The following is a 9,161-nucleotide window of genomic DNA, read 5'->3' as shown; positions in this document are numbered from 1 at the left end:
GGCCCTGCCTCTGGATACCTGTAGCTGTGGGTGGGTGGGTGGGTGGGTGGGTGGGGGGCCACCTGCTTGGGGGGTCCTGGAGACGCTGGCATGAATATTTCAGCAGCAGGAAGAGAACCATGTCCCTTTTGGGCTGGCGCCCTGGGGTCTGGCAGTTCCTTTTAATGGCAGCCGCCTACTCCAGCCTGCCCGTCATGAAGCAAGGAGCCCCTGGTTGCCACCCGCTTCCAGCTAAGGCGCTGGCGTAAGCCATCCACCAGGGCAACTTCCAGGTGTTTCAAGCCAGCACTTGAGTGGCCCTGTGCACGTTGTAGGCGCGGAAAAGACCACGAGAGGCTGGCCCGGCATCGGGGGCGGAGAGGGTTTGCCCCAAAAGAGAGGGGCAAAACCCTCTACCCTGAGCTGCTGGCAGATTAAACAGGTGAGGTGGACAGGCAGACAGGTGAAGCTCTGCCCCTGAGGCTTTCCAAGGATGGGGTGTGGGCTCCAGGGAGGGAGGGGTGACCTTTATGGGGAGAGGGGAGGGGTGTTCACCTGGCCCTCCTACAAACCACCGTGGCCAGTGTCCCTGAACCTGGCTTTGGTCTCAGCCTCCGCAGTGCTTCACTGTGCGTCTGAAACAGCCCAGGAGTCACCAGGGCTGCTGTGGTCTGCCTGCCTCTTTCTGCACCGTTCTCGGCAAGCACGCCCACTCCATATGCCAGCTACCACACGCCACCTTCTAGCAATCGGGAGGAGCCAGCAACCGTGCCAGTTGCAAGCTTGGGGCAGGGCGCCCCTAGGGCTGGGTTTGGGGTTGCCTCGTCCTCTGGCCAGACCTGTGCTTTGGTGCAATCTCATGAGAGCCATCCTGCTCCCAGCATGAAGTGTCACTTTGTCCAGAAGGGTTGAGGCTAGTGTGTGATCCAAATGAAGACTGAATGGCGGAGAAATCCTAGCTTGCTCAAACTGCGACTTCACACATCCCGGAGAACTGTTTGTTTTGAACCTAGCCCAGTGGAGAGCGGGCAAGGGGGAAGACGGGGTCTGGCATGGGTGGGTAGCTTGGAGCCAGGAGCAAGTGCTCTAATCCTGCCCATCCTGGCAGACGGGGTCCCAGCCATTTCTGCTCATGGGGTGAATCTGCTTCAGTTAATCCATGCACAACGCACAGGAGTGGCAAGAGAACCAAAGGAAAGCCCTGCTGGGTCAGACCAAGGTGGGCCCATCTACCCCAGCATCTGGTCTCCCACTGTGGCCAACCAGATGCCAGGAAGGGGGTGGCTGTCTCCTGTCCCTGCTCCCAGTAACACGCTGCCTCTGGCCCTGCCTCACCTGCTGTGTCTAATACTGTCCCAGTTTTGTAGCATTTTAGCTCCGTGTAACTGGAATGCCAGGTATGTTTAGCCTGGAAAAGAAAGGATGCGGGGGAGATGCGATTGCAGCCTTCAAATACCCGAAAGGCTGTTATGCTGGGGATGGAGCAAGACTTGTTCTCTGTTGCTCCTGATGGCAGGACTAGAGCCAGCTGGCGGAAATATTGTAGGTAAGCAGATTTCGGTTAAACATTAGGGGAGTCATCCTAATGGAACAGATTTCCTCAGGATGGCAGGACTAGAGCCAGCGGAGATGATACAGAGATGACTTAGTGGATAAAGTAGCAGTTACAGGAACTCTGGGGGAAAGCGACCATGTTGCACTTGAGTTCTTGGTTCTAAGGGAAGCAAAAGCTGAGTGTAGCCAAACACATACCCTGGATTTGAGGAAAGCTGATTTTAATAAACTCAGAACAATGATCAGGAAGGTCCCATGGCAAGCAACTCTAACAGGAAAAGGAGTCCAAGATGGGTGGGAGCTTTTAAAAGAAATTCTCAAGGCACAATTACAAACCATTCCAACAAGAAGAAAAGGTGGAAGACAACAGAAGAAGCCAATGTGGCTTCACAAAAAGCTTAGAGATGACCTGAAAACAAAAAAGGACACACATAGGAAGTGGAAAGAAGGCCAAGTAACAAAGGAAGAGTACAGGCAGGCAGCACAGAATTGCAGGGATGGCATCAGGAAGGCTAAAGCTGAGAAGGAGCTGAGGTTAGTGAGGGATCCTAAAAGCAACAAAAAGACTTTCTTCAGATACATGCATAATAAAAGAGGAAAGAAATGATGGGTCAGCTATTAAATAAGGATGGCAAAATGATAACAGATGACAAAGAAAAGGCAGAAGTGCTCAATTCCTACTTTGGCTCAGTCTTCTCCCAAAGAGGGTCTATGACCCCCTGGCAAAGGCAAAGTACAGGCTGAAGGGGCAGGATTGCAGCTTGAGATCGATAGGCATATGGTCAAGGAACACCTAATGACTTTGAATGAGTTCAAATCTCCAGGGCCAGATGAACTGCACCCTAGAGTAATAAAGGAACTGGCAGAAGAACTCTCAGAACCGCTGTCTATTCTCTTGGAGCAATCATGGAGGATGGGGGAAGTGCCAGATGACTGGAGGAGGGCTAATGTCCCTATCTTCAAAAAGGGTAAACAGGAGGAACTTGGGAACTACAGACCAGTCAATCCCTGGGAAAATTCTGGAGCAGATGATAAAGCAATCAGTCTGTAAGCACCTTGAAAACAATGTAGTGATGACTCAAAGCCAACATGGATTAGTCAAGAACAAATCCTGCCAGACAAATCTGGTCTCATTTTTTGATCAAGTAGCCTCCCTTGTGGACTGTGGGAATGCTGTGGACATCATATGCCTTGACTTCAGCAAAGCTTTCGACAAAGTGCCCCATGATATCCTGATGAGCAAACTAGCTCAAGGGGGGCTAGATGAAACAACAATCTGGTGGATCCACAGTGGGCTACAGAATCAGATTCAAAGAGTGCTTATCAATGGGACCTTCTCAAACTGGGGAGAGGTAATGAGTGGGGTACTACAGGGCTCAGTGCTCTTTAACATATTTATGAATGACTTGGAGGGAATGCTGATCAGATTTGCAGATGACACAAAATTGGGCAGGATAGCTAATACCCTGGAAGACAGAAACAAAATTCAAAGTGATCTGGATAGACTGGAGCGCTGGGCAGAAAACAACAGAGATGAAAACAGAAAACAACAGAATGACATTTAATAGGGATAAAGGCCAAGTTCTGCACCTAGGAAAAAGAAACCAAATGCACAGTTACAAGATGGGGGATATGTGGCTCAACAACACTACAAGCAAGAAGGATCTTGGAATTGTTGTCGATCACAAGCTGAATCTGAGCCAACCATGGGATGTGGCTGCAAAAAAGGCAACTGCTCTTTTGGGCTGCATGAATAGAAGCATAGCTTCCAAATCCTGGGAAGTACTAGTTCCCCTCTACTCAGCACTGGTTAGGCCTCATCTGGAGTACTGTGTCCAGTTCTGGGCACCACACTTTAAGAAGGATGCAGACAAACTGGAGAGGGTTCAGAGGAGGGCAACAAAGATGATCAGGGGACTGGAAGCAAAGCCCTATGAAGAGAGACTGAAAAACTGGGCATGTTTAGCCTTGAGAAGACTGAGGGGAGATAGGATAGCACTCTTCAAGTCCTTGAAAGTTTGTCACAGAGAGGAAGGCCAGGATCTCTTCTTGATCATCCGAGAGTGCAGGACACGGAGTAATGGGCTCAAGTTACAGGAAGCCAGATTCCGGCTGAACATCAGGAGAAACTTCCTGCCTGTTAGAGCAATACGACCATGGAACCGATGACCTAGGGAGGCGGTGGGCTCTCCCACACCGGAGGCGTTCAAGACGAGGCTGGGCAGCCACCTGTCGGGGATGCTGTGACCTGGATTCCTGCACTGAGCAGGGGGTTGGACTCGATGGCCTTGTAGGCCCTTCCAACCCTACCATTCTATGATTCTAGGAGGGGAGGGGGCCTCCTTCGCTGGACGCATGTAAACAGAGGCTGGACCTGTCCGGGATGCTGTAAGCTGCACCTGCGTTAGGAACGTCGGAAGCCGCCTTACACTTGACCCATCTAGCCCAGTGTTGTTGACACTGGCTGGCAGCCGTGGCTCTCCAGGGCTTCAGGCTAGAGTTTTTCCTGCCCTATCTGGAGACGGTGGGAATCAAACCCAGGACCTCCTGCGTGCAAAGCAGGGTCTCCGCCATGGAGCTGCAGCCCGTCCAATGGCGCAGGCAATGCTGGGCCAAGTGGGTCAGCCATCTGCTTCCGTGCAGGGCAGCTTGGCGGGGGCTGCGTCTGTTTGGGTGGCTGAGGAGCGAGCAGTGAAGGCCCGACGGAGGACTGGAGGGCCCCCGTGGTGCTCTCCAATGCTCCTGCTGCTGCATCTTCAGAGGCGGCCTCTGGTTCCCTTCGGAGTCTGTGAAGCAGCGTGTTTGCTGTTGGCAGCTTGAAGGGTATAAATGAACATGTTCCCTGTGCAAATTTCCCTGTTTCTGCCTTTTCTTTGAGGTTGGAAGGCTGCAGGGATGTAGTAGGGTACTGGGGCAGGGGGTCACCCTTTCAGAATGGCCTGTTCTCTGCAATGAAGTGTTTGGGATTTGAATAATGAAACGAGCATCAGTTATACCTTAAGGGGAGGAGAGCCATGAGCAGTTGTCATGAGGGACCAGGGCGGCCCAGCAACCTTAGGCCCGTGGGCCAACCTCCGGAGGTCCCCAGATGGCCCCGCCCACTTCCCCCCACCACGGATCGTTTGGTGGCATTTGTGCAGTTTCCCCCATCCCCAAAGTTTGGAACGCTGGCCCTGTGGCCCAGTGGCAGGCAGGAAGAGCTTCAAACTGGAAGGTGAGGGTATTTTTTGTATTTGCCCCCCCCCCCGCCCACCGCTGGAATGCAACCTCCCACCCCACCAGCTTCCCTGAAACTGAACCCGGCCCTTGGGCTGACAGAGGTTTGGGCCGTGGGAAAGGGGCATTGAGTGCAGAGGGTCTCCAAGGTGGAGGACAGACCCCGAGCAGCCACAAAGGGCCCTCCTGGCCATGCTCTACAATGCTCTGCGACGAGCACCAGTCTGGTCCGGTACCAGTGGACTGGGAGGAGGCAGGGAGGCTACATGGGGAATAACCCATTCCTCCAGAATCTGAGTTTTTACAGCCTTTACCTTGAGTCAATTCTGCCTCAAAGTGCAAACAGGCCGTCTCCAGAGCTCTTCCAGCCCAGGAGCTGACTTGACTTTGGGAGAAGCGGGGGCGGGGGGTGTGCCATGGGGGGAGGCCAACGGCAGAAGGGCCGGGGCCAAAATACCGAAACCACCAGCCTGCGGCAGCTTGCTACTCCCGCGCCGTAGGAGCGGCATGTCAACCTTCCAGGGCAGGGAAGCGGCCCAACGGCCAGCCGTCGGGGGCGGGGCGGGGCCATCGGGCGGGGCGTGGCGGCCGGCTTGGCCCGCGGGCCGAAGGCGCCCGGCTGATTCTGCAGCGGGGCGCGCGGCGCGCCCCAGCACGGAAGCGCCCGCCCGCCGGCCCCCGGGGCCGGCCGGCCTCTGTGAGCGCGCTCTGCCGTCCGGTCGCGGCGCGCGCCCCGGCCCCGCGCCTGGCGCGCGCCAGGGGCGCCCGGGAAGGACGCCCGCCCGTGGCTCCCAGGCCCCCGCCAGTGCGGCGAAGGCGTGGCCGGGCCCCCGGGCGAGGCGGCCGAGAGCGCGGCCGCGCGGCAAGCAGAGGGCCGGGGCAGCCCCCGCCGGCCCTCTGCCCAGCGGCCCTTCGGCGGGGCCGTCCCTCGAAGGAGGCGGCGCGCCTCGGGGCCCGCGGGCTCCCTGGACAGGCGCCCCGAAGAGCCGGCCCTGAGGCCCCGCCGCCTGGCGTCCTCCCGCCAGCCGACGGCGAGGAGACGGGGGGGCGGCGCCCCGCCCGGGCTCGCAGGCAGCCTGGGTCCCGTCCCGGCTCCGGAGGCCGAGGCGGCCCTGGGGGGCCGGCCGGGCCCCGCTTCCTCCCGGGAGCAGGAGCCTGGCCAGCCCGCAGGCGTCTGCTGCCGTGCCTGCCGCGGGCGGAAGCAGCGGCTGGCGAGGCCGCGCTTCTTCCCCCTGGGGCGGTGCTGCGCCAGGCCCCCGCAGAGGGAGAGCAGCCTTCCCGTCTGGCGGGGACGCGGCAGGAGACGGCGGAGGGCCGGCCACCGCCCCCTCTTTGAGCGTGTGCAGAGGGCTCCTGGCGGGGCGGGGCGGGGCGCTCATTTCCTAGGGCGGACGGGGCCGATGCCCGGCTGCTGTGGGCTCGGGAGAGATTTCCCCGCCCAGGAAGGAGGGACTTTAATCCTGTCCCCGAGCCGTGGCTGCCCCTGGCGCCGCAAGGGCATTTGCCTCGTGACCCTCCTAGGCGGTGGGGAGGCGACTCTTCCGGGCCAGGGGGAGGCGCTCTGCACATGCTCGGGGCCTTTCCACCGCTGAGTTCGGCTCCAGGAGGGAAGAGAAGGCGCAGATCAGCCTCGCCCGACCACTGGCTTTGCCCCCTGCCCGAAGCAGGGGCGTGATAGCCGCTCGGGGGGGGGGGGCAGCCTCAGCATCGTCCTCCCCCGCGCGGCGGCAGCTGCACGTCCAGCGGCTGCGGGCGCGAGGGGAGGAGGCCGTTTGCGGCGCTTGGACGCGACCCCCCCCGAGCTGGCGGCGGCGCCTTTAAAGGAGGAGAGGAGGGCGGCGGCGGCGGCGCCTCTGGCAGGCAGAGGAGCGAGCCGCGGCTCCGGCGGCGGAGAGGAGCGAGCCGAGCCCGACGGAGCAGGAGCAGCCCGGGAGGCGATGGCGGCCGAGCCGGAGCCGCCGCCCGCCCCGCCGCGCCCAGGTGAGCCTCTGCCGCTGCGGCCTCGCCGCCCTCCCGCAGTGGCGCGGCGCGGCGCGGCGAGGGCGCCTCGCCAGAAGGGAGGGCGCGAGGCCCGCGCGGGGGAGCCTGCGGTCCGCCAGGCGCTCCGCGCGGCCCCGGGGGCCTCCGCCTGCGCCCCGCCCCGCCCCGCCCCGCCTCCTCTGAGCCGAAGGCTGCCAGGGCGGCTCCGCGGGGCCTGAGCGGGCGTCGCCGGGCGCCCGGCCCGCCCCAGGCGCGCGAGGCGCGGCTCCTTCGCCGCCTCGGCCTGGGCAAAGCGCGCCGCCTTCCTGCGCGTCTGCCCGCGGCCTCGGCCGACGCTTGGCAGCGGCACAGTGGGGAGGGGGGGCGCTGGGCGCCTGTGGCTTGGCCCCCCGCGTCTCCAAGAGGCGAGGAGCTGCAGCCGTGCAGCGCGCGGTCCGTTTTGTTCCCTTGGGCTTCGTTTATGCAGGTGAATGGGCAAATGACCCCCCGCCGCCAGGCCGCCCCCCCCCCAGGTTCCCAGGAGCCAGGCCGCGGCCCCGCTCGCAACCCGCCCGTTTTGGTTCTCGCGCAGGCAGACCCTCGTCTTTAGGACATTTCTCCACCACTCCAGAGCCAAAGCTCCCTGGACAGTTTGCCAAGACCCCTGGCTGTCGGCCCTTCGGCCAGGCCTGTCAAATCCGAGTCCCCCACAGCACGTTTGGCTCAGGGAACCTTTTCCTGCCCAAACTTCCAATCTTGCAAGGCTGGCATTATGTGGGTCTCTTGGTGCGCCCCCCCACGACAGGTTCAAAGGGCAGAAGACGGAATCCGGGCCGGCCTGCCTCTGAGGCTCCTCACCTTGACCGAGAGGTTCTAGTCGTAGTTGTGCTGCTGTGTTTGGTGTCCTTTTAAATGAGAGCGCAATGGAAAGCAACGGGGTCTTTGTAAACTCTGCTTTATTTTGCAAGTGTAACAGTTGAGCATGGCGGAGGCAAGTAGGCAGTCCTGCAGTGACAGCACAGTGACTGATGCCACTTCCAGCTCCCCTTCAGAGAACAGCCTCTGCGCCAGGGATGCTCCAGCCAACCCACTGTCTCTGTCTCTCCCCAAATTCCCCCTGCAAAGCTGTCTCTGAAGTGTTTCTGTGCCACCTTTCCGACTTCCAGCAGGTCTGGCATCCTAAAGGCTTGAGAGAGAGATTCCTGCGGCCAAGGAAAGCGACTCCTCTTCTGCATCCCCAGCCACTCCTCTGTTGCCCACCCAGAGCACTCAGGGTGGATGAACTTGCAAGAAAGAGATTTTGCAAGCAGAGCCTCCAAAAACAGAGGCTGGATTTTCTGCTGGGGGGACTTGGGACCCTCATGCTCCGTTGCTCTTGGGATGCCTCAGTTCAGCTCTGGCTGCTGCTTCCTTCCCTAGGCTCTGTCTCCACAGCCCAGCTGAGTGAGGAAGCCTGGCTGGCATTTCCCTAAGGAAGGAAAGCAGAAGCCCCTTCAGCTTTGGCCCTGGAGCAGAACGCAAAGCGGGTGGAGGCTGTTTGGTCCCCACATGTCAAACCTGACTCTCTCTTATTCATCTCTGTGTGGTTTTGAGGGCCTCTCCATCTCCCGCCCCCCTTTTTCTTTTGCACAATAAGTGTGCTGTCGTCACTTGCCGTCTGTTATGGGGTGACTGTACATCATTCCCTTAAAGAAGAGCATAAGAGCTTTTGTAGCAGGGAGGTGTCATCCCCTGCCCTGCAAAGAGCGCTCTCGCTGTGACACTGGCATATGTGCAGGCAAGTGTGTCAGGCACTGGATGGCCCAGGCAGCAACTTCACTGGGGCTAAACGACAGCCATCCTGCCCCTGCTGTGCCTGCATGTTGGATGTGGTGTGGGGGTTGCTCGTCTCACTAGTAAAGGGGGGGGGCTTGGGGAGGATATGAACAAAGTTCCCCACTTCTGCTATTCTAGGAATCATTTTAAAAAGTCCTACTTTGAAGGTGGTTTTCAGGTGCTGAGAAACAGACTCCCCCCCCCCCCGCATTTGTAGGATTTCTTGTGGATTTCCTGGATCCCTGTGAGCTCTATGAAAGAGGCTGGGGAGCCTCTTTGCATAATGGTGGTGTTTTGCTGCAGGGGATCTGCTGCTTTGACCTTGCAGAACAGGAAAAACCACCCAGGCATTTCAACTTTCCTTGGAGGAGCTGGAGGGCTGACTCTGTGCAGTGGGGGTGTCTGGCTGTGCAATTGGGGCAGCGGACACAGGTGGGAGGGCAGGGAGAGCTCAGTCTGTTTTCATTTAATTTGGGTGGAGATTAATTCTTCCTTTCTCAATAACTGACTGCTAATCAGGTTCGATTTTGAAAGCCTGCGGGCTCACCAGCGGTGGGGCTGGGCTAGGCTGGGGGCGGGCAGACGCTGCTTCATTCGCTCATACAGAATTGCTGGCAAAGGAGCGCGTCACCTTTGTG

At 59.2% G+C, this 9,161-nt stretch overlaps 1 protein-coding gene across 7 annotated transcripts in view; it reads left to right on the top strand.

The window, feature by feature from the left end:
* Positions 1 to 6,336: 6,336 nt before the first annotated feature.
* PITPNM3 (PITPNM family member 3) overlaps positions 6,337 to 9,161 on the top strand; it is a 107,030-nt gene continuing 104,205 nt past the window's right edge. For all 7 annotated transcript variants that reach the window (XM_084822765.1, XM_084822762.1, XM_084822759.1 and 4 more), the window contains exon 1: positions 6,337 to 6,729. In XM_084822765.1, the coding sequence (XP_084678891.1) occupies positions 6,687 to 6,729 (43 nt within the window). In that variant the 5' untranslated portion in view covers positions 6,337 to 6,686. The remainder of the gene's footprint in view (positions 6,730 to 9,161) is intronic.

This window comes from Heloderma suspectum, chromosome 16 (assembly GCF_057233095.1).
Source record: "Heloderma suspectum isolate Gila_16-S chromosome 16, 16-S_ref, whole genome shotgun sequence".
NCBI lineage: Eukaryota > Metazoa > Chordata > Lepidosauria > Squamata > Helodermatidae > Heloderma > Heloderma suspectum.
The sequence above is the reverse complement of the archived record's forward strand: the minus strand, read 5'-3'. Positions and strand labels throughout refer to the sequence as shown.